Consider the following 23995-nt stretch of genomic DNA (forward strand, 5'->3'; position numbering starts at 1 on the left):
AACACTTTACGTTAATCCTTAGTGTAAACGCAAATGTCTTCTTTGTCTGTGTCTCCCCTCAGAGTGGAGAAGAAGGAGAGAGCCAGGTTAAAGACAGTCAAGTTCAACTCCAAGTCTCGGGACAAAGGGGTAAGTCCACTGCTGGGCACAAAGCTCTGATAGCACCTCACGGTAGAGACATGGCTATGTTCAGTGAGTTTTAGTGAGAGTTATTTTACCTCGTCATTTTTATTAATAGAAGTATTTTTAATCTTTTCTATCTGTTCTTTTAAAGGGGAGTTCCATTAATTTTCCAAGCATTCGCAGAGTTAACTTGATTTCCATGCTATATCTCACACGCAGTATTAAATATCATTGTTAATGTGATAACATTTTGTGAGGAGCTTCAAGACAGACGTCTGGTTCCCTTTACAACTAATTGTGCCCGCGATTCGGAAATTTGGTGGAGTTCCCCTTCCTGTAGACTGAGGTGGATGATGTAATGCTTGTACAGTAATATTAGAGCACAGCCTGCGTAATGGACCATACTGTATTTAATACACTAATAAAGCTAGTGTTGGATTGTTATGAGATAACTGCATGTTTAAACTGCGACTGCTGCTGGCCCTCCAGGTCTGTACAGCGCCGGTCAAGAGTTTAGGGGCACTTTGCTTTTGCACTGTTTGGTCACTTTCTTATTTTAATTATAAGAATCCTCCTGTGCTAATTGTCATGGAAGTTCTTTTTATTATTGTTATTTTTTAGTAAATCAACCCTTTTTTGTGTTATATCACATTGGCAAAAAGAGCATGGTGTTCCCAAACTTTTGACTGGCCATGTATATAGCTGTATGCAAAGTTCGCATGCCTCTGGTGAGTTTTTGATTTTCTAAGTGAAAATATGCTAATATCTTCCACAGAGAACATGCAACAACATATTATATTTATTACTGTGTAATTACTATGTTATTGCTAATTAATGAGCGTTAATAACAAAGCAACGTTTTTTTCCTACGTGTTAAAATCCATTAAATGTAATAATGAGTTAGTGTTAAATGCTGGATATGTTCTACGTAGGGGATACAGCTTATTTTCACTCAGTAAATCAACCCAGGGCTGTTAACATTAATAACAGTGAGCTGACCAGGGGTGTGTCCACTTCTGCACATGACAGTAACCATGTTGAATGAGTAATGAACCCGTAGCTACTCTTTGAGCTAACTTCCCAAAGCTAGACTTGCATGAGAGGAAAAGGACGGATGAAAAACGCTTGCCATTGACGATGGACTGCTCCACCTTCTTTACTCCAACCCCAATCCCTCTCTCTTTCCTGTCTTTCTCATCCCTCACTCATCGCTCTCCTCCCTTCACACACTCTCTCCTGTTTAACAACGCTCTGCTCTCCACAAACTCAACACTGCTTATCTGCTTCTACTGCTGCTTCAGTTATTACAGATGTTACAATGTTATTACAGTGTTATTACCCTCACACTCAGGGGTAGCTGATTATTCTCCACAGACTTGGTGTCATTCATGTTTAAGAACTGCTCCACAACGAGGTGCTATTCAGTGCCTTTTGCTTTTTTGGGGGGTTTGTATTTTATTCCTTTATTTATTTTTGCAGACATTCTTTGTCAGTCCTTCGTCATTCTGTTTTCTTTACCATTCCCTCTTCTTCCTGTCTTTGTTTTGTCTTTTTCCTTTCTCTTCTTTTTTTTGTGTTGTCTTTTCTTTCCTTTCATCCATTTCTTTAGTGCCTTCCTTTGTTTCTGTCCTCTTTCTGTTCGTCTTTCTCTTATTCTCTCATTTTTGCTGGGGGATGAAGCCAGACGCTAGCTAACAGGGGCCAGAGGAGAAGAGAAAAGCCTTTCCTTTGTGTTCTGTGCAGTTGGCAGTAAGACGGGCTTAACTGAAGCAGATAGAAAAGGCGCACACACACACACAAACACGCAGTCACACATGCAGTCACACAGATCTGCTGTTTCTGCCGAGCGTCTGCTTCAGATAATCCATGTGTGCACCAAACATTCAGTGGCCAAAATGTGAAATATGGCCATGGGCACAGGGCAGTAGGGAATGTCCACTCCTGCCTGACTGAGTGTGTACAGAGCAGGGTCTTTTACAGGGATGAAGACTCTTGCACAGGGACATACATAAGAACAGGGTGGGTTTCCGAGATGACATTGTGTTTATTTACACCATGTGTTTTACCACAAACGCAGACAGCTAACCATAGCCCTGGGGAAATGCTACAGTAGCCAACTTCAGACATTCTCTCTGGCTGCAGAACAGCTGTAAAAGACGTTAGCTTAGCACAGTTTCCAAACTAAACAGGTCAGTACGCAGGTCAGGATCGTGGTGTGGTTCATTTCATTTCAAAGATCAAAGAACAAATAGATTCAAAGAAAGTAGTTTATTTTTCTTGAGTTCCTCCCAGGACACGAGGAAGAAACAGGAAGTGGGTGTGGGGTGGGGGTGGGGGTGAACTGAGAGTCAGTTTGTGTGGTTTGGTTTATTCTGTTCCTCCTGCTTTGCTTTCTGTCATTCTGGTCTGCGGTGTGGGTTTATGGTGACTTCATTTGTTTGGTTTGTTCTTGTGCTGACTTTGTGCATCCTCCCATCATTGAACCATTTAAGGAACAACATCAGTAGGGGGTCATCGGTGAGGACTAATATTAGTCTGATATTAGTACACAGTCCACCATGGGCTGCTGTTTATTAAACTTATTTTTGTAATAACTGTGTAACTACACATTATTAACATGTTATAATTGTGTAATAAGCTTACTGTTACATGTATTCACTGTTATAGATGGATTACAGTAGCACATTCTTACAGAGAATCCGTATTAGTGGCAGTGGTCCTATGTGGAACAGTTTTCATAGTAAGATGGATCTTTGCATTGCTAATGGTTACTCGGATTGATCAAGAACATGTTGTAAATGGATCTATAGCACAAACACTTTAAGAAAATGGTTATTAAAAGCACCAAAAGGGTACCATACAATATATTTTCCATCTTTAGAACTAATTATCCATGCAAATATGTCTTTACAGAACTCATATTTTTGAATAAGAATCATTGCCTTTAATATAGAACCCTCTTTTGAGTGCAGCTTTTTCTTTGTTTGTAATTACACAAGTGTATCTTCATTATTACACCATTGTATGTAATTACAAGAGGAAAATATGAGCTCTATACTGTAATTCACCCAACAGTAAACACCATGTGGTGTTAAAGTGTAATTACGCTGTTATTACACACTCAGAAGGTTTTGTTGTTCTGGAATCCTTGGAAAAATAGCAGAGCCTGAGAAAAAATGCCCAAAGTCAGCACCAAAGCATTCGTTCACTTTTTTTTTCCCCCCTTCACACGAACATCAGCCACCCTTCTCTCCTCTCTCTCTCTCCTTTCTCTCTGTCTTCCCTCCTTCTCTTCCTCAGCAGTCCCTCAATGACAAGCGTAGAAAGAACCTCTTTTCCCGCAAGTTCCATTTCTACAAGAACAAGGAGACGAGTGAGCAAGAAACAAGCGATGTGGACCGTGAGTACAACAACAGTGTTCGCTCATGGCTAGGGCAGCACAGGGCCAGCAGGGGGCGCAGCAGCACTGGAAACAGCCACCAGAACTGACCAGCATTGACCACTCTGAGCAGGAGAACCAGGGCTGGGTTCTTCCCCTTGTCCCAAATGTAGCGAATCCGCTGTCTGGGGTTTCTTCAGTTTGGGGCTAAAGCACACTAGATTTTTTGGAACCTTTCTGTGAGGATTTGATTGCATTCAGCCGTGTGAGTGGTGTGGAGTGGAACTGTTGCTATTGAACACAAACAGCGCTCCTATTCATCCTAAAGGTACTGGATGAGGCTCTATCATTTCAGAGAATGCAGTTCCACTGTTCCACAGCCCAGTGCCAGGGGGCGGGGGCAGTCTTATACCCCTCTAGCTGACACTTGACATTAAGTATGATGAGTTCTCGTCACCATTAGCCTTGTACCTCCAATAAGCCGTGTTCTCACACCAAACCTCTCTCAGCTGGGAAATTGTGTGCCATTGATTTAGCCCACCCTTCCTCTCCTGCCCTGGGGGTCAGTTGTGGTCAGTTGCCGCTGTCTCCGGTCGTCAGGAACCCCAGAGTCTGCCAGTAACCCTTTATGCTCTTGTGGTTGTTTTGCTCTCTCCTTGCTCTCTCGCTGACCACAGGAGAACCAAGACGATCTGCTTTCCAAAGGCCAGAGTAAGTGCCCGAGCCCGGCTCCGAGAAGCCCACTGCAGACGCCCTTCACCCCCACTCTCTTTCTCTCTCTCTCCACCCCACTCTCACTGCCCCTCACAGCCCACTCCACATCTGTCATAGCTCATTACCTCATAATCGCCCTCAATCCACCTTCAATAGTGCTGTAGACTCAGACCCACTCACACCCACAAACACACACACACACACACACACAGTGAGACCCTGCTGGCCATGGGTCATTTATTATTCTCACAGAACTGAAAGAAGATATTTTTAAAAGTTTAGAAATAATTAGACTTGTTGAATTAAAACGATGTGAAGTACATGTGAATTAGTGTGAGCCCCTGAAAGGCTTACTTCATAGCATCTGCTGCTCACCAAATACTACGTTGTGATCCACAAGCACATCACATATAGTCATATGCAAACATCTGGACACCCTGTGTTGGGTGATGCTAGAGACCAGCGCTGTGTCCAAAACTGTGCCCTGTTCCCTGTATAGTGCACCAATTTCGGGTTCCGCCATTTTGTAGCAGTGTCCGGAAACATAGTGGACAATTTTCAATGCACTCTGACAGTCCCACAATGCACTGCAAAAGTAGTGTACAACCCATGTACACTAGCAGATATCAGATTACCCATAATCCACTGCATTGTTTGGTGAAAACCCACATGAGTTAGTGTTTGAAATCATTCACTACCCCCCTGAATATGACGGGGAAGAGTGAATAAGGAGCCGTTTCGGACACAGGGCGGATGTTTTCATTCACTCAGATGTGTTGTATTATTGATGATAAGAATCATTCTATTCTGTCCTATACAGTCTGGATCTGAAAGGGTTAAGTGTTCCTGCTCCGCCCTCTAGTGGCCGCTGTGGGTGTTACACACGTGTTATAAGCCTTCATCTGATCAGTGTGTTTTTGTCTCTCCCTCAGTGTGTGTGTGTGTGTGTGTGTGTGTTTGTTTCACCTTGGTTTTCCCTGTGTTGTGATTTCAGAGCATGTCACCTCTAATGCCAGTGATAGTGAGAGTAGTTACCGTAAGTGTTTCCCTTTATTTCTCCCTTCATTTCATCCATCGCCCTTATTCACCTTCCTCTGATTGTAAAACACCCACACACACACACACACACACTTGCATGTATAAGCCTGCCCTGTGGTCTGTGTATGAACATGTAGTCATTTCAGGTGCTCTGTGGTACCTCTACGCGACTCGGCACGCTTAAAACTTATCGCTTTCCCACTGGCAGAGCTCCCCCGCGAAATGGAGCCGCTGACGTCTCAAAACCCCGTCTGTAACAGGAATCACTGGCTTTGAAAACCACAACAACGACGGCAGTAAAGTTAGGCGCTGTTTACTCATCGTGTATTCGCGTGTTGTTTTAGTTTTTGGGACTGAACTTACTCCGCACCCCAGTTCTCACAGATCAGTTTTAATTGTTGTACGTTCGGCTTTCGATTTTTTATTTTACTCCTGGAGCATATTAACCTCTTCAAAACCCCTCGAGGTGAAGTTACGAACTGCCGCTGGGAGTCAGATCAAAATAAATGTGAAAGCTGCTGTAACTTTAGAGATTTTACAATTCGAATGAGCGTTGCATTTTGTGGTGATTGACATGGCTCTGGCCAATCAGCGGTCTCCAGGGTTTACACCTCACCATGTAGTAGCTACTCGGCACGGTTGGAACACGGAGTGATCTGAGGCTAAAAACGTCCCTGGTTCTATGGACCCGTAAAAAACAAGTGGAAAAGCAAAAGAGCCGTGCCGAGTCCAGTAGAGTCGTGCAGGTTCCATGCAGTGGAAAAGCAACATAAGACTGCTGTAGAGAACACTGCTGTAATGTCTGGAGTAGCAGTGCATCTGAATGTGATTATACAGTGTACACACACACACACATGTAATGCAAAGTTTAATCGGGGGTACGTCCCTCTTTGCTCTTGTAACACCTTCTAATCTTCTGGAAAATATACACCAGATGTTTGAACATTTCTGTGAGGATTTGATTGCATTCAGCCACAAAAGCCTTAGTGAGGTGAGGTGCTGATATTTGACGTGAAGTTACGGATCGCCTACAACTGCTCCAGAGACGTGCAGGGAGCTCCGTCTCTCCAGAGAACACGGGTGCACTGCTCCACGGCCCGAATCTCCAGTCTTCAATGAAAACAACAACAATATAAACATAGAACATTTAAAAATAGAAAAATATACTTTTTTTCACGGGTTTCATGGGTTCTCAAATTGAGTCTAAAAATGGAAAAGAACTTTCTTTAGGCTCATTCTTTGCTCCAGCAAACACAGGTTATTACTGCATGAGTAATGTGATTATTTGGTCATTATTATTATCACTGTGAGTGAATGATGGTGTCGGACAGACAGACAGATACAGACCGACGGACAGCTTCCGGTTCCCTGTGTCTGTGTGAGAGAGTGAGGGACACTGCAGTGAAGTGAAGGTTCCAGAACCTCAGAGATACAATACACTAACATCAATCAGCCCCCAGCCCTGTCTCCATAGCAACCACTTCCCAGACCCATCCCCTCTTCTCTTTTTCATCATCTCTCTCCCCTTCCCCATCCCTCTCTCTCTCTCTTTCTCTCTCTCTCTCTCCTGTGTCCTTCATCTTCTCTTATTCCTTTACAATAATTTAGCTTCATTAATTTTGTCAACAGCTTGTGTCTAATTAAATACAAACTAACCGAATTAAGAAATCTCCACCGACACCAGTCCGTCCCTGTTCTTTATTAACAGTGCACAGGACTAAACTCTAAAGTGTCTTTTATTTCCGTTCGAACTGACACTGCTTATAAAACAGGGTTCATTTCGCAGTCGTTCATGAGGAACGTGCCTCTGCTCGAGAAGAGCTCGGAGGAGCCCTGAGCCCAGCAGAAAGAGGCTGCCTTTATCACTCCCCGAGCCAGGACTTCATTCACACTGTTCAAGCGACCTCTAGTGGTCAGCAATAACAAGTGCAGCATTTCAAAGCGTTTGCCAGTAGACCCTGAGCAGCCACTTTATTGGAAACCCTGGTGTACGGTTGGAGACTGTAGTCTGTTGTTGATGCAGTTTGTATTGGCCATTCTTTAGTCCTCCTTCAGTGTTCAGTGTCTGACCACCGAGCCACTTCTGTTTGAATATGTGAACAATATGCACACACAACCATGTCTGTGTCACCACTGCACTGATAATATCTAGAAAGCCCTGTTCCTGTGGTGAAGATCTGACCCCACTGATGGTACACTGTGCAGTCTGTATGACGACAGTCTGTAATTGTACTCTACAGGGAAGCTACACCGCTCTTTCTAACTGGTCTTGCGTTTACTCTCAGGTGGACAAGAGGAATACGTCCTATCCTACGAGCCAGTATGTCAGCAAGAAGGTGAGCGCTTTCTAATCAATGTTCATGATCAGGAAATATAGCCAAATATAGCTATGTCTAAGAATGTAGGCTTACTGCATGGATATTGCCCAAGGGGGAGTGCTAGAAGGCATTAAAACTCTTTTGTGGGCCAAGAATTGAGCCCTGTGGAACACCATATTTGAAACGTCACTGGCGTTCCTGAGTGGTGCAGTGGAGTAAGAGTATAACTGTCTTTGCTCTCTGGGTAGGTAAGATTTCCCCTTCTTCCCCCATCAGTGCCCACATTGCTAGCTAACATAAGCATCTGTCAGCTGTGGCAGACTTGGATAATTGGCCTTCTCCTCCAGCATACTAAACCTTTCAGTGGCATTGCATCAGATGTGGTTCAAAAAGAAGCGGCGGTCTGGCCTCGTCTTTAGGAAGCGCATGTTTACCTCTGCACTCCTGAGGCTGGTGGCACTGTGTGAGATCTACTGGACTACTAATAATTACTGAGAAAATTAAGCAAAAATATTTTTGGAATATATTTTTAAAGAATAAAAAAAAATAATAATAAAACAACAGTATGTCAGTGTCATACAGCCTCAACCACATGGTGGTGCCCTAGAGAGAGACTGTGTACACACTGTTTTTACAGGTTTACCTCGCTATAATAAAAGTCCCTTTCCACAGTGAACTACACCCGGCCAGTGATCATCCTGGGTCCCATGAAGGACAGAGTGAACGATGACCTGATATCGGAGTTTCCCGACAAGTTTGGCTCCTGTGTCCCTCGTGAGTATCCAAACTGACCTGACCGGCCTCGTCTGTAAAACGCATGTCATCGGTTCTCATTGGCTACCACCAGACACACAGCGACCGTTTCTGTGATTCTCCCTCAGACACCACCCGGCCGAAACGGGACTACGAGGTGGACAGGCGTGATTATCACTTCGTTGTCTCTCGAGAACAGATGGAGAGAGATATTCAGGAGCATAAGTTCATCGAGGCAGGACAGTACAACAACCACTTGTACGGTACCAGTGTCCAGTCTGTACGAGAGGTGGCAGAAAAAGTAAGACCCTGTCAGTGTCTGTGAATCTGTCTTTGTGTTTGTCCCCATCTATTAATAACTCTCTTAGCGTTCTTGTCTTTCTGAATCTGTTCCTGTTGTAGCTTATTGTATCTCTTTACTGTCCTCAGGGTAAACACTGTATCCTGGATGTATCAGGCAATGCCATTAAAAGACTGCAAGTAGCTCAGCTCTATCCCATCGCTATCTTCATCAAACCAAAATCTGTGGAGAATATAATGTGAGTAGCAGCACAGGGACACACACACACAAGTTCATCTTTCACTGCCTAATACCTAAATACATCACCACTGTCCAAAAAAAAAAAACATGCATCTCCAAAACTTTACAGAAGAATGAAAAAAAACCTTCTTAACATTCAATGGAAGTCAATGTAAATAGATTTTATTCCAGTTCAATTTTAGAGCATTTCCATTCATCATGAAATTTTAACACCATGTGAATGACAGCTGTTGTGTTCAAATGACACCGTAAACAATGGAGATATGTGTTTTTGTTTGAACAGAGACCATATGTAAATTATCTATATTCATTCATTCATTCATTCATTCATTATCTGTAACCCTTATCCAGTTCAGGGTCGCGGTGGGTCCAGAGCCTACCTGGAATCATTGGGCGCAAGGCGGGAATACACCCTGGAGGGGGCGCCAGTCCTTCACAGGGCAACACACACACACACATTCACTCACACCTACAGACACTTTTGAGTCACCAATCCACCTACCAACGTGTGTTTTTGGACTGTGGGAGGAAACCGGAGCACCCGGAGGAAACCCACACAGACACAGGGAGAACACACCAACTCCTCACAGACAGTCACCCGGAGGAAACCCACACAGACACAGGGAGAACACACCACACTCCTCACAGACAGTCACCCGGAGCAGGAATCGAACCCACAACCTCCAGGTCCCTGGAGCTGTGTGACTGCGACACTACCTGCTGCACCACCGTGCCGCCGTGATCTATATTGTATCCTGCCTATTTTTAAAAGTAATTGAATTATTCCGTTCGAATGATGTGTGTGTGTTTTTCAGGGAGATGAACAGGAGACTGACAGAGGAGCAGGGAAGGAAAACGTACGACAGAGCCATGAAGCTGGAGCAGGAATTCACAGAGCACTTCACAGGTCAGTGAGCGCTTCCTCCAGTGTCCGACAGCTCCATACCTTAGCACTGAGCGTGGTGACAGTAGGCTCATGTACAGCTGCTATAGTGTTCCCAACAAGTGCAGTCAGTGTAAGACGTTTGAATAGAATTGAGCACAGATGGTGCTGTGGGTTTAATAAGCTCAGACAGAGATGCAGCCAGGCACCTGTGGTGTTGATATTCTTCACTGTTCTTTGTTGCTATCTGTTTATATTCAGATATTAATGTCCAGATTAATCATTCTTGAACGACGTTGGTTTAGAAAAAGACTAATATAATGTACAAGCTATGAGCGTGAGATACAGAAATACAGATTTTTCTTTCTGTTTTCGGGTTGCAGCCATTGTCCTGGGAGACACCTTGGAGGAAATCTACGATCAAGTCAAACAGATCATCGAGGAGCAATCTGGACCATACATTTGGGTTCTGTCCAAGGAGAAGCTATGAACAGCTGCGAATTCCCTCCTTCCGTCCTCCATTTTCTCTCTTCAATTCTTTTTTTGGTTAATTTTTTTTTCCCTTTTAAAATTTTATCCCTTATCCTTCAACCTCAACCCTTTTCCCCCCCAATCTCTGTTCACAATCCCTCTGAAGACATAACCACCACCCAGGACACCAGTAACTCTTCAGTCGGTGTGCCTCAAGGGTGGGTATTAGGGCCTCTTCCGATCTCCACTGCTTCCATCTTAGAGAAGGGAGGGGGAGGGGGAGTGGGTGGGGGAGGGCAAGCCAGACCAGCATCCATTCAACGGGCCTTTGAAAACGGTACAGTTCCTTAATGTTTAAGGGAGGTTACTTTCTAAGGAAGAAGAGCTATAGAGACTGGGCTGGATCATTTCTTTTACTTTTCCTCGTCTTGTTTGGTGACGACACAGAGGTCGAGTCTCAGGCATCGGAATCATCGACTCAAGAAAATCACGGAAAGCAAAACTTTGCACGTTCTAGCTTTAAGAGCATGTGTACTTTGACCCTTCTGTTCTTTTCCTCTCATAGTTCCATGTTTTCAGTACATCATCTATCATAGTGTATTTTACTTTTTCTTTCGATTGTTGGCGCATATTTCGCTGTGTTAATTGTCCATGTTAGGGAGCCTTTTGTTGTTTGGTTTGTTTTGATCACGTCACGTTGGCTTTTTTCGAAATCAGTGTCTTACATAAAATACTACATGTTTCAATACTTTTGGTTTCTGCCATTTGTAAGGAACTGCCATTTTAACGGCTACAATTGCCAATGCGTACACCAGAGAAAATTTATTGTATGGTGAAATCTTAACAGATATTTAACCCTCCATGAACTGCCTATTTTGTTATAATAAAAGTCTATATTGAGCTTTTACTTGAGCACTACTACTACGGGAGTTATTTTCTTTACATTGTGAGACGTATATATGAACAAGGAAATTTTGCAGAGACTCTTAATAATAATATTAATAATAATAATAATAATAATGAGGATAATATGGATATATATTTTTTTCCTTCTTCCTTTTACCACATTTGTCTTGTTTATTTTCCTATGCTGGAAGGATGGGTGCAGTAAATGGAAGCGTGTCTGAAAGAAGGCTGGACGTGGTGCAGTATTTCAGGGTTGTAACGACACCTAGCGCTCTCTCTCTCTCTCTTTGAGCTGTCTACTCATGTGTGCTCCACGATAGAACAGAACCAGAGAGTAGTGCCTGGTCTTCTGCCCCTCAGTTTGAGAAGGACCCAGGCCTGCGAGCTCCAGTAAGAGACTCGTCCATTTCTAACCCCATCCAGGAGAGGGCGTCCCCAACTGCTCGTCTCATGACATGATTGTTTTCTATACTTAAAGACTGCTTGTTCTGCCACCTCACCACCTCCTGCTTTTTAGGGACACTTTGGGGGGGGGGGGTATACAACAACAATAATAATAATAATAATACATGTAAATAACCTACTGATCTGATTCATTCCATTGATCAAAGAGAACCAGAGGAGAACGCCTAATTCAACACAATAAAACCAACAGTTTCTCATACAGCTCTGTGTTTGTGTCAGTGTTTCTTTAGGGGTTTGGTGGGACATCTGCTCGTCCAGTGTTCAGTATCTGTTAACTTAATATGGAGGGCTTCTTCCCCCCTCTTTGATTAGGGAATAACCTCTAGGGTTTACACCAGATGATTGGGGATTTCATGGCCTTAAATCATGAGTCTTAGTGAGGTAACGTGCTGATGTTGGACGTTTACTTCTGGATCACATCCATCACTCCAGAGAACACCGTTCCACAGCCGTTTGAGTTGAGGCTTTGTAAACCTCTAGTCAACAGTTGGCATTGGCTTAACCTCATGGGCAGCTGCCTTTAGAGTAGCCACTTCTTTTTGCTTGCAGAACTGGTGTGTGTGTATACGGAACAAAATATGAAAGCAACACTTGTTTTTGCTCCCTTTTTCATGAACTGACCTCAAAGATCTAAGACTCCTCCACCTCCCCGGTGTGGCATATCAAGATGCTGGTTAGACAGCATCATTATGGCTGGCCACTATATATGTATATAACCAACAGGTAACCAACAGACCAGTGCGACAGGCAAAAGCAACAATCAGAAATAACCAGTGGACAGACACTCATGGGGCTTCACTGATGATTCATTCCAGCTCCCAACAGATCTGCCCTATTAAGTGTTCTATGGGATTTCATTATTGGTGATGGGGCTACTCCACAAAGCAGGGTTTCTCAGTTTAGCCAAAGTTTAAACCCCAGGTTAAGCCTGTGACATAGGATTAGAGCTGAGGGTCTTTCCTATTGGACAAACCTGAAGTTTGGGCTTAAAGTAACACTATGTATTATTTTTACCTTAAAATTACAGCTTCAAAAATAAGTAAATAAATCACTGGGCAGTTATAGGGAGGATTACAGCCTCTGTCATTGCTACCCTAGGCTCCGCACTGTGGAAACTGAGCTATATAACTTTAAGGAGGGTCAGAAAACAGCCTCGGTCCCTTGATTTCAGGACACTGCTTTAAAAGTGAATTACACTCTAACTGTAAGGGAAGCCCAAGAGTGGTCTGGCTAACTGGGAACTGCTTTTGTGGTGTACCCCCATGGGCTCTGGGACAGCATGGGTTGAACTATGGCAGTTTTACAGCTCTTGTGCTTAAAGGAACTCCACAACAAAGTGTGCAAAACATGTTTGTTGAGATCAGATTTTATTCATTAAAACTGTCCAATGATTTGAATCAGGTGCTTAAATATACAACTGTGCAGAAGAAATACGAGCGGAGACAGGCTCTCCTGTTATAACCTAACAACGTTAACACTGCCCCCACCAGTGTTTCCACATGTAGGTGTTTAGAGTAATGTATTTCAAACAGACTGTGGTTCTGTTATATCTTAAGGTCTACACCAGTGCTTCCAGTCCACACGTGCGTCCAGTTCCACTTCCCCTCAGTCCACACGGGTCACTTTTTGTCCTTTATCTGTCGGCTGGCCTCTCTCATGCCCTCCTTCACCTCTCTGACAAAGGTGTCTCTGAGTCTGGAGGCAGTCTGGGCTGCCTGGGCTGCACTGTGGGGCATCTTCCTCACCTCATCCTGCAGCTGTCTGACCGTTTCTGAGTCCCTGAGCCGGGCAGCGGCCTGTTTCCCTGTCAGCTGGGCCTTGGTGAAGCTGAAGGCTGTAAGCTGGGCCGCCCTCCGGATCACCCTGGACTCTGAGAGGCGCTCCACCAGCTGAACCCTGTGGATCAGTGCGAACAGGAGCCTCTGGAGAACCATCCTGGAAGAGGAACACAGAACATAATGATTTATTCAGTGCTGTATGTCAGTGAGCTGTGTTTAGAAAAGGTACATATTTATAATAATGGTATAAGTCAGTATTTGTTTAGGTCACTAAACAGTTTCATTCTCTTAAAGCAATTCTTCTAGATGTAACTCAGGTGGTGTAAGTCAGATTAAGATGGTTCCAGTCTCCTACAGCAGATGTTTTTTTACACTGAGTCTCATAATAAAAACAAGAGTTTAGAAATGTGTAAACAGCGGTTATTTCTATTTTATGGAAGAAAGACACAGCAGTTATTTCAGTGTTATGTTCCAAAGTCTCTTCCAGTGGCTATTTGAGGTGTACTTTAGTGTTGTAAGTCAGTATTGGTGTTAATTCGAGTGTTAGAGACATATTCATGTGTATCTGCGTGCTGTCAGTATTTGTGTTTATTTCGGTGTTGTACGTCAGAACGTTTGTGTATTTTAGTGTTTTATGCCAGTATTAGTGTGTTTATTGGCGTTGTAAGTATGTATTTATGTGTATATGAATGTTTTATGTCAGTAATAGTGAGTTATACGTCATTATTAGTGTGTAAACAGTAAGTTAACGCTTCTTTACCTGGAGCAGCTCAAGGTCCTCTGGCGTGAGTGTCCGCAGTGCGCATGCTCAGTGCTCAGCTCCTCCGCGTTAAAATACAAACGCAGCTTGGAGCTTGTTGCTGCCGCTTACAGGCCGGAGGAAAGAAAATCGACTCATTTGAACCGATTCTTGAAATCTTTTGTTTAAATGAATGAATGAACGAGTCGTTGATAAACGGTTCCTTTGAACAGATTCAGGGTTGCTCTACTTCCAGGACAGATTGAAATTGGGCAGCAGTAACTCTACTGCTGACTATATATCAGCCCTAGGTTTTCTCCTACTGGTCCCGTCACTGACACTGAGGGCATTCATTTGTGTGAATCATTATAAATTGTTCTCAAATTCCATAGGTTTTCTGATTCTTCCTGGCTCTTAATCCTGGAGGAATTGACCTTACTTCTAATTTCACTGGAGAGATTGAGTGTGAAAAGATGTTATCCTTGGTTGTACATCTCCATCACTTTCTCAGCTAACAGTTTTTCTCAAAAAGGTATCGATAAAGAGTTTTTAACCCATTTGAAGCAGTATCAAACCGTTTCTTTTGATACTCCACTTTCTTTTGGTATTCCACAGTTTCTGTGGAGGGTGTAACACTGGATCGCACTAACTTCTCCTTTAGTGTGGGGAAATTAGGACGCTCCAGGCCTGGAGGGTGTGTGGTGTGTAGTTAGCCATTAGCGATTAGCACTCAGGACACATACTCAGGAGTGGGCTACACGAGGGCTAGTTTATTTACTAAACGGACCATACAAAGCCAGGTCACACGGCTGCTACTCATTCCGTTCATTTATAAAGGAAACATACAACAGAGAGCTTCTTAATAGTGTTACTGGATTAATAGAGAGTCTACAGTAAGATGGAGGGGTCACTCTACTACTAACTCTCTCATGGGAGAGACTGCTGTATACATACACACATATAACAAAAATAGTTAGCCTCTCTTAAAGGCACAGCTTAGCTGTAACAGTTACAGGGGTTTAACTTTATAGGGTCATATGCAGTTTTTAATAAATTAGTTTTTAGAAGAACCATTTTGAAGTATTTATTACATACAGCAGAAGCTATGGATTCAGTGAAGGAGAGAGAACCGAATAATGAATGACTCCGCACCCAACGACCATTCAGAAGCAGGTTCAGATAAGCTTGACTACTACTCCTTTCAGTGAGGACTTTGAGAGCTTGTGTGTTCCTAGATAGATAAAATATCTGCCCTAAACAGCCCCTGCCTGACGCTGCTTCCAGTGTAAGTGTGGGTGTGTAAGAAGCAGTCAGGCTGGGGATTGCATCATCTCAAAAATTCTCACAATGAGCTAAAGTTTGAAGTGGTTTTTTTTTTTATTATTGTGTGAAGTAAGGGATTTATCCGTTTCTGTTGTCTATTCATTCATTGTGGTTTCGTGTTAGATTAGCTTTATGGCCAACTTATTGCACTAAGCTAAGAATAGTGTCCCAATCATCCAGAGAAAGCCTGTTAAAGTCATGAAAATTATGGGTCTGCTAATTCATAGCTCCATTGGAAATGGTGTTTAATAATGCTAGCAGGTCTATGTCATGTAGCTGAGGTGCTAGGAGATGTAATGTCTGAAGTAAGTGGTCAGCGCTGTGACAGAGCATTTCCCCATTGAAATGTAAGCTTTCCAAAGGCAGTCACCAAAATACAGATTCAAACAAGCAGGATTTCTGATGTCACGCACCTAAGGAAGCAATCCAGGTCAATTCACGGGGTGGGGACTTCAAGGTGGGTGGAAATACAGACAGGAACTAAATGCATAGTCATAGGTCTGCGCATACTGAATGATGAGGTTACAGCTAAACCAGGTTTAAGGCGTTACTTTATATATTTTCTCAAAAACAACTTGGAAAATCATTTAAATCAAACCTAAAACTCCTTGGAATATGTAGAATAATATTATATTATAATTACAGTCTATACTGAGAATAATTATATGTATTAACTAGATTTATGATGATTTCACTTGCTAATAGATCATTTTTCGCTAAGTTTAAGCAGAAGTGGCCCCACTGAATACCTCACCGCATTATCAACCCCACAGTGTGGGACCTTTAGCACAACCTGAGGTGCGGGAGGTCAGTGGAACTTATGAACTTTGAACCTCTTCAGCTAAGAATCAGTCATTAGCTTCATTAAATTAGCTGTGGTACAACGCTCTTAACTTTAAAAGCTTCAGCTCCACAATGTGTTACTGACCTTCACATGGACTCAGTGTGGGATTCTCACGGTGAGGTGGATTTGTGGTGTGTTTACTAAACTTGCACAGGTACAACACTAAAAATCTTCCATTGTCTACTACTGAAGGATTACATGAGATTTCAGGATTAGCGCAAAGCTGTGGAATGCTGTGATTAGTGGCTACGTGTTTGAACGGGAGTGGGATTGTGTCCTTGTTTTAATTACGGTCATACATTCTCTTGAGTGTAGGCATAACATATTTCATATATTGTGTATGGACACCCCTTATAAATTAGGGGAATCCAGCTGTCTTTAAGTGCGTGTATTGTGCACACAGTGCTAACCATAGCCCTAAGCATGAAGCATGAACATGAAATGAATTGGGGCGCTCTGGAGCAGCTGTCCATGAGCTAACAGTCGCCTTGCTCAATGCCAAGCGAAGGCCAGCAGGTTATGTGTTCTCAGTGTACAGACCTCTGGCCTGTATTTTCGGGATGAGCTGGAACGGGGTTCTCATTGCTGAATGCAATTAAATCCTTACAGCAATGTTCCGATAAGATGTAGTGGAGTTCCCAGGATATTAGAGGCTGTTGCTGAATACCTTTGATTTCAAAAGTAATGCTGGATGTGCAGGTGCCCAAAAAAACTTTTGGCTGTATACTCTGTTATCATTTGTTGGCAGGAGCAGTGCAACACGATCCACACCACCTCCAGCTGTTCCTTACGGCGTACGGCAGGTTCAAGTTGTACTTCAACAAACAAACCAACCAGTCATGAAAGGGGAACTCCACCTTTATGTCTCTTTCAATATTTCCGCATGACTACATCAGTGAGAATTACACAAGGTCATTTTGAGTGGTCTGAGGTGAAATGCTCCACTCTGAAGCAATGTTTAGTCATTTTTACAGTGGCACTGATAGGAACCCAGGGTCACAATGTCTGAAATGCATTATTTTGCATTTTTAAACGGCCCATTTGAAGGAAGTGGCAAACGCTGGATACCGCACATGCCTCGGGAAATGAACTACTTTTGGAGTCATTTGTGCTAATGTTATTTTCTGACTCTCCAAAGATGTGGACCAGAGATACTTTTAAAGTGCTTTCCTCATTGAACTCGGATAAACTTTCTGTTTTATACTGTTCACTGTCCTCCTTGCCATATTTAAAGAAACACAATGTAGTATGTTTACCTTAAAAAATACAGCTTCAATATAAATGTGATGCTTCACAGAGCTGTAAGAGGAAGAATAGAGGCTCTGTTATTACAACCTTAGGGATCAGCACTGCAGAAACTGCACTATGTAACCATTGGAAGTTAACCACCACTCATTCCCATCCCCCTTGATTTCAGGACAGTGCTGTAATAATTAATTACACTCTGCAACTGTAGGGGGAGGGCGGAACACAGCAGGTAGTGTCACAGTCACAGGAGTTTGGTGTGTTCTCTCTGTGTCCGTGTGGGTTTCCTCCGGTTTCCTCCCACAGTCCAAAAACACATGTTGGTAGGTGGATTGCCGACTCAAAAGTGTCCATAGGTGTGAGTGAATATGTGAGTGTGTGTCGCCCTGTGAAAGACTGCCGCCCCCTCCAGGGTGTGTGCCTGCTTTGCGCCCGAGACCCTGAACTGGATTAACGGTTACAGATAATGAATGAACTGTAGGGGGAGCCCAAGAGCAAAACTCTACCTAGTGTTCCTTTAAAACATTCCAGTGTCAAACCATTCATTCATTGATTTGTTCATTGTTTGTAAGTGCTTCATGATGATCAGGGTCATGCTGGGTCCTTAGCCTGCCTGGAATCATTGGGCACAATGCAGGAACACACCCTGCACAGGGCGCCAGTCAGTGAGGAACCAGTCTGGCAAATACAAATGAACAGAACCGACAAAAAAAACTGAATTAGTTTCTGCAAAGATTATGTATTTCTTAATAAAATTTTAATACATTTTCTTTATTGATTCAAAAAACTGTCACTTTTAAACAAAGAAAGAAAGGATGCTAGAAGTGTAAACAAAGAGTGGGCGAGGGACAGAGAACACTTGATAAGCCAGAGATATGCCTTGTTTCCATTAAAGCTTACAGAAGCCTACACAAGGTCCTCAGTGGACGGATGAATGGTTTGAAACCGTCTGATAAAAAATATATTTGTTTACATAATACACAACCAATTTAGCAACAACAAACACACACACACACACAAACTCACATAAACAGCTTTGCAGTCTCCATAGAAAAGTAATATTCAATTGAACGGGACACTCTGGAACAGCTGCACATGACTCTAATGTCCCTGTATACCGCCTCCCCCACACACAGCACTGGCCTGGGTTCTCTGGACGTATGGAGCACCATCCAGTATCTTAGAATCAAGCTTGTGTGGCCAAATTATCATTAGCTGACAACACTAATGTTTATGTATGAGCAAGGTATATGTACAGGGGATTGTTACATTGGTCAGAATCATTCACATTTTTTCTGTTAGGTAAAGGGTGGCCTTTTTGTGTGGCGTTAAGAGGTTTGGGAAGTTATATCTGTTAGCCGTTGATGAGATGAAAGCAGAAAGTAAACTAACAGACATATGGGAAGTCAGTCGTAGGTGTGGGATTGATGTGGTTGATATCTGTGGGATCTTTACTGTGCAAAAATATTCCACATGTAGTTTCAAATCCTCTAAAGCTCCAGGACACAAATTAGTTTACTGTACCTTTACAGGAAGAGCCTCAGATAACGTGGTATCTCCAAGGATCCTCTTAATCTGAGTTTATACAATGTCCCAGAGTACATTTTTTTAAAATTCTATCTACACGACCTTCTGTCTTTCTGTAAGGAGAAACAACATTTTATCATCTTGTATTTCATGACCCCTGGAGCTCACGATGCTGCAGCTTGGGCCAAAAGAAACTAAAAGAAGAAGCTAATAATGGACAGAATATCACTGTCTGAAATCTGACCTAGACCCAAATTCAAACACCGCAGTGTAGCATTGTTTTCTTGGAAGAGAAATTGGAGGATAATGCTTAAAAACACACTGTACTTAGATTCAGTCAGCCATGCTTCAGATTAATACAGGAGCTGCAAGGCTAATGACGCTAACATGTAATAGCTGGTTTCCACTGGGTTAGCATCATACAAAATGTGTTCATAAATCAACACGGTATAATTAAGATGCTTTAGAGCCAAGAGCTTAAGGACCCCCAGGTCCAATGCCTAACTGGACAGACTTTACCATAAGAATATTAGTAAAAACTTCCATTATTTGTTAGCAAATTTAGCACCATAGCTCTAGTGCAAAACTAACGTAGCATAGTAGTAAACAATTAGCTTATGCTATTATATTCATTAATTGTCTGTAGCCACTTATTCAGTTCAGGGTCACGGTGGGTCCAGGGTCTACACCGAATCAATGGGGAATCGGAATCTCCGTCACAGGGCACTACACAGTCACACAATCACTCACAAACTCAGACAACTACTCACACTCTCACACCTAGGGACACTTTTTGAAGGAATGTTGGAGGAAACCCACCCAGGTACAGGGAGAACACTGCTATTATATGTATATTATCATATTCATATTAATTTAATGTACGTACAAATAAGTAAAAATATATTTTTTGTATAAACATTAATTTTAATTTAAAAAACCCATGCGGACACAGGGAGAACACACCAACTCCTCACAGACAGTCAATCGGCAGGAATCGAACCCACAACCTCCAGGAGCTGTATGACTGCGAAACTACCTGCTGCACCACCATGCCGCCTTTATATTTTTTTGATGTAATCAATAATGAATGTATCCTAGGTTTTTTATAAAATTACAATTGTCATATTTAATTCTATGCAGCAATTACCATAAAATGACAAAAGAGCTAGAATACTCCTAAGATATATATTTATACTATTATACAATTGTTGACAGATAAAAGTACAGACAAAATTCAAGTGTCAAAATGGCTGGTACTGCTCTTTTCAGCTGTGCTAGTGTAGTGGGTAACACCTCTGCCCTTCAAACAGAAGCCTAGGGTTCAGGTCCCATCTTCACTAAAGCTATAAGTCACACTGAGTAGGAGCGTCAGCGTAACGCCACAGATGTAAATGCTATTTGTCCATATTTATCCACAACAGTGACGAGATTTGCACAGAGAGGAAACCGAGGTTGGACAGAGGACAGTGCAGGGTCAGTGAGGATCGAGTCTCCGTCCGTCCCCCTCCCCGCCTCTGTATGGGACACACAGATAAGTGTGTGTTCTGAGAACGTGCCGCTGCACAGTTGGGGCTGGGGGAGGCTGCACAACGCAGATACTGTTCAGAAGAAAGGCGGGAAGGAAGCACTGGACTTTGTGAATGATTAACCCTTCGAGTTCTGAGGGTCCACATAAGGGTCCGTGCTTCAGCTCTTTCACACTACGTAACCTAAAGTTTCATACATTCTCATTAATAAGAGTTATTGATATCTGTATATAAGTCAGAAGCATCTTCCCACTGGCCTCAGTATATGTAAGCTCATGCACAGCTGCTCCAGGGTGTTTTAAGTGTTTTTTTGAGGATATGACCCAGATGAATGAATCAACAATACAGAGACATGTACAAAAGGAAACATACTGTGTATGTATCACTGGGGTTGCGCTACCACATTCCCAGCCCTTTGGACTCCAAAGAACTCCTCAAACTTGAAAGGTGAAGAAACTGGCTGGAGGAACAGGGCAGCCTTGCCCTTAAGCGAAGGAACACCTTCACTCTTTAGGACGGGACATGGAACCACATAGTACTGTCGTATTTTGAGATCGCATGTTGTTCCTCCAGGTTTCCAAGCCTCAGTACAAAAGTTTCTGCACCCCCACTGTTTTATGGAAATGTGTTAAAATTAAAATCTAAGGTATTAGAGCTTGTGCCAGAATCAGCAGGTTAAATAACTCCACGTGTGGCCTTGAAGCGGAGACAATGAAAAGCACCTCATCCTCCGAGCTCAAGGACACAGTGTTCTTTCCGAACAGCTTGTGGTGTCTGTGGAGAACCTCCACCAAACACCAGCTACAAAAACACAGACCTCTGGCTCATTTTGTAGCCAAAAGTTTGTCTGACACCAGTCTAAACCATTCAGAAGTGGGATTTTAGGTCTAGAACATCTGTCTAACTTGACCCAACGACGGCACCTAAAACCACCCCTCACCCAGTGACAGGACAAGCATATGTTTACACTCTATATTTACCTTATTAGAGCATTATTACCCTTTAATAATTCTATTATAGTCACAAAATATAGAGGAATAATGTAAATTACCTTTTTAAAAAGTCATTTTTGAAGCCTATCTACATTTTTATATTGAATCACTATGTACTTTGGCCACAATTATAATTGGCAAGCAGCCTATTCTCTCCGTGCCCATTGCCATGTTTGAGCCAGAGGCTCTAAGTAGGGGTTCACAATGGACTTGTCTTTGGAATGCTGATTCCAAAGACATTTTTCCTGTTGCTTTCAATGTGTGCAGTGCAATCAGATCCTCAAAACAATGTCCTGAAATGTAGTGCAAACCCTTTTCAGAGGAGTAGAGGTTGTTACTGCAGCAAAAGGGGGGTTCCACTAATGCCACATGAGCCTGTGAACGGATGGGGGGCATTACATGAGGATTTCTGAAGGTAATTTAAGCAAATATTCATTCATCACACCCTCCTGGATATGGAAATAGATGTTTATGTTTCTGGCACATAATTACATTAATGTAATTATGTTTAACACGTAATTACAGTATTTACTTACACCCAGCGCAGCGTGTGAGAGAAAACACTGAGAATAAAAGCCGTTTTGGCTGTGACCGCCATTGTGAGGATTAAGATTGCGGCGTGTGAGCAGACTTTACTGTTTACATGCTGTCACTACACAACTCTCTCTCTCTCTCTCGCTGTATCTCTGTTTTTCTTTGTATCTTTCTATCTCCCTCTTATCTGAACTGACTGTAGAAGTGATGCAGGACAGTGCAGGTGTGTTTGTGGCACCAAGTTGCTTCACCTGAACTGATAAGAAATAACACACAAACACACACACACACAAACACACACACACACAGTTCCTCTCCCATTACCAGACACTAACTGAAGCATTAATAGTGCAAGTTTACAATTCTCTTATTTATTCAAGTAACATCAACTTCTATCACCAAATCAGTAGCTTAACTTTATAACATCAGATACAACATTAACATCAATGTTCAAAAATTCAGAAATACACAAAATTGGCCAAAATACATAAAGTTTCATATTTCAAACTGGGCTTCAGTTTCTCACTTTTCAATCTGTGCAAAAATGAGCAAAGGCAGGTGCAATGGTGTAGGAGTGAGTTTGATAGTGGGGGTGGGGGGCATATTTGCTGAGTCAAAGCCCACCCCATACCCAAAATATTAGCTATAAGCTGATTCCTATGTAGATAATGCAGTAAAATACTGCAGTAATAATCATGTGGAACAGCATTTGATTAACATTAACATTGTGTCCCTTACATTTATTTTTCGGCATAGCTGCTCGAGATGAGGGTGGGTACCTGAGCTTTGCCTGACGTAAACAAGGACTACTGACGTGCAGACTGACCAATTAAATGTTTACAGAGAAGGTTATCGACCAATAACGGTAGCTCTACAGTCAGACCGTCCAATCAGAAGATTTTAGGCTACTTCACCACGCCCCTTTCTCACCCAAGCGAACCAATCGGAGTAGAGGAGGGAGGGACTAGTTTGTGAACGAAACGCTTCTCGAAGTTCTATGTAAACTCTAGAAAAACAAAATTCCAGGCATTTGTGAAATTCCGCCCGACATTTTTTTAAGTCTAAAAAAGAGGACATGTCCGGGTAAAAGAGGACATCGGGTCACCCTAATTTTGGGATATGGCCAGGGGCTAACGTTAACTTGCTGCATGTTTACAGCGCTTTCTCACAACCTGAACACAGCTAATATTAACGTTAACTCTTAGATCCGTCTGTGTTTCCCTGACATTTATATACAAGCCGCTTTCATAACTGTAATTACCCATCATTGTTATCTGTTGTGCTCTCGTTACTGACCTCGAGCCCAGAGCTGGTAAAAACTATCTTTATAAACCAGACTCTGACGGTGAATCATTGGCCAGTGAAGCTGATGATTGAAGCAGCTTTATATTTGAACAGGCGCCTTAATGAAGGCTTAAAGAAGACCCACATTCTCCGACTCACTGCCAAAACACGTTCATCTCAGTGGCACATTTTCAAAATAAAAGTTTGCGATTAAAACCAAGCTAAATGTTTCTGGTCTCATATACAATGTTATTTTCTTATGTTTAAGGGCTATTCATTGATACAATGCTGATATAATGTTATCATCAGTTCTGGGGAATTTCCAGCACTTTACTTTTATATATAACTGTATATACCCATTAACAAATCTGCTGAATCATTCACCTTTTGTAAACGCTTTAATCTCAACCCCTTGACTTTAACCAATGCGTCCACTCAAAGGGAGCTCTGCAGATGAAACAGCATTAAACCTTATGTAAAGAGGAAGTTTTACAAGCTCCTCTATAGAAACCAGTGCTGTGGGAAAGAATTGCCCCATGCCCTGAATCTCAGACTCAGAGGGGCTTCTCCAGTCTTTGTGTGTAAATGCCAGCTGGAAGATGAATACAGGTA

General features: G+C 42.6%; 2 protein-coding genes across 12 annotated transcripts in view; one reads left to right on the forward strand and one right to left on the reverse strand.

The window, feature by feature from the left end:
- Positions 1 to 11663, forward strand: part of LOC136678622 (discs large homolog 1-like protein) — a 105597-nt gene extending 93934 nt beyond the window's left edge. For 6 of the 11 annotated variants that reach the window (XM_066656686.1, XM_066656675.1, XM_066656676.1 and 3 more), the window contains 9 exons: positions 63 to 129; positions 3424 to 3523; positions 5211 to 5252; positions 7540 to 7590; positions 8245 to 8346; positions 8454 to 8626; positions 8755 to 8864; positions 9682 to 9773; positions 10133 to 11663. In XM_066656686.1, the coding sequence (XP_066512783.1) occupies positions 63 to 129; positions 3424 to 3523; positions 5211 to 5252; positions 7540 to 7590; positions 8245 to 8346; positions 8454 to 8626; positions 8755 to 8864; positions 9682 to 9773; positions 10133 to 10239 (844 nt within the window). In that variant the 3' untranslated portion in view covers positions 10240 to 11663. Of the gene's footprint in view, positions 1 to 62; positions 130 to 3423; positions 3524 to 4179; positions 4214 to 5210; positions 5253 to 7539; positions 7591 to 8244; positions 8347 to 8453; positions 8627 to 8754; positions 8865 to 9681; positions 9774 to 10132 lie in introns of all 11 variants that reach the window. The other 5 variants (XM_066656679.1, XM_066656680.1, XM_066656683.1 and 2 more) reach the window with 2 other exon arrangements.
- Positions 11664 to 12950: 1287 nt separating this feature from the next.
- On the reverse strand, positions 12951 to 14199 carry LOC136679669 (protein NCBP2AS2-like). The gene is made up of 2 exons (XM_066658317.1): positions 14130 to 14199; positions 12951 to 13526 (listed from the first exon to the last, which is right to left on the reverse strand). The coding sequence occupies exon 2, from the start codon at positions 13523 to 13525 to the stop codon at positions 13211 to 13213; it is 315 nt and encodes a 104-aa protein (XP_066514414.1). The 5' UTR covers position 13526; positions 14130 to 14199; the 3' UTR covers positions 12951 to 13210.
- Between the last annotated feature and the right edge of the window lie 9796 nt (positions 14200 to 23995).

Source organism: Hoplias malabaricus, chromosome Y (genome assembly GCF_029633855.1).
Source record: "Hoplias malabaricus isolate fHopMal1 chromosome Y, fHopMal1.hap1, whole genome shotgun sequence".
Classification (NCBI taxonomy): Eukaryota; Metazoa; Chordata; class Actinopteri; order Characiformes; family Erythrinidae; genus Hoplias; species Hoplias malabaricus.

What these genes read in the sequence shown, in the direction of transcription:
- LOC136679669 (XM_066658317.1), bottom strand. Translation starts at nt 13,525, where the DNA reads ATGGTTCTCCAGAGGCTCCTGTTCGCACTGATCCACAGGGTTCAGCTG.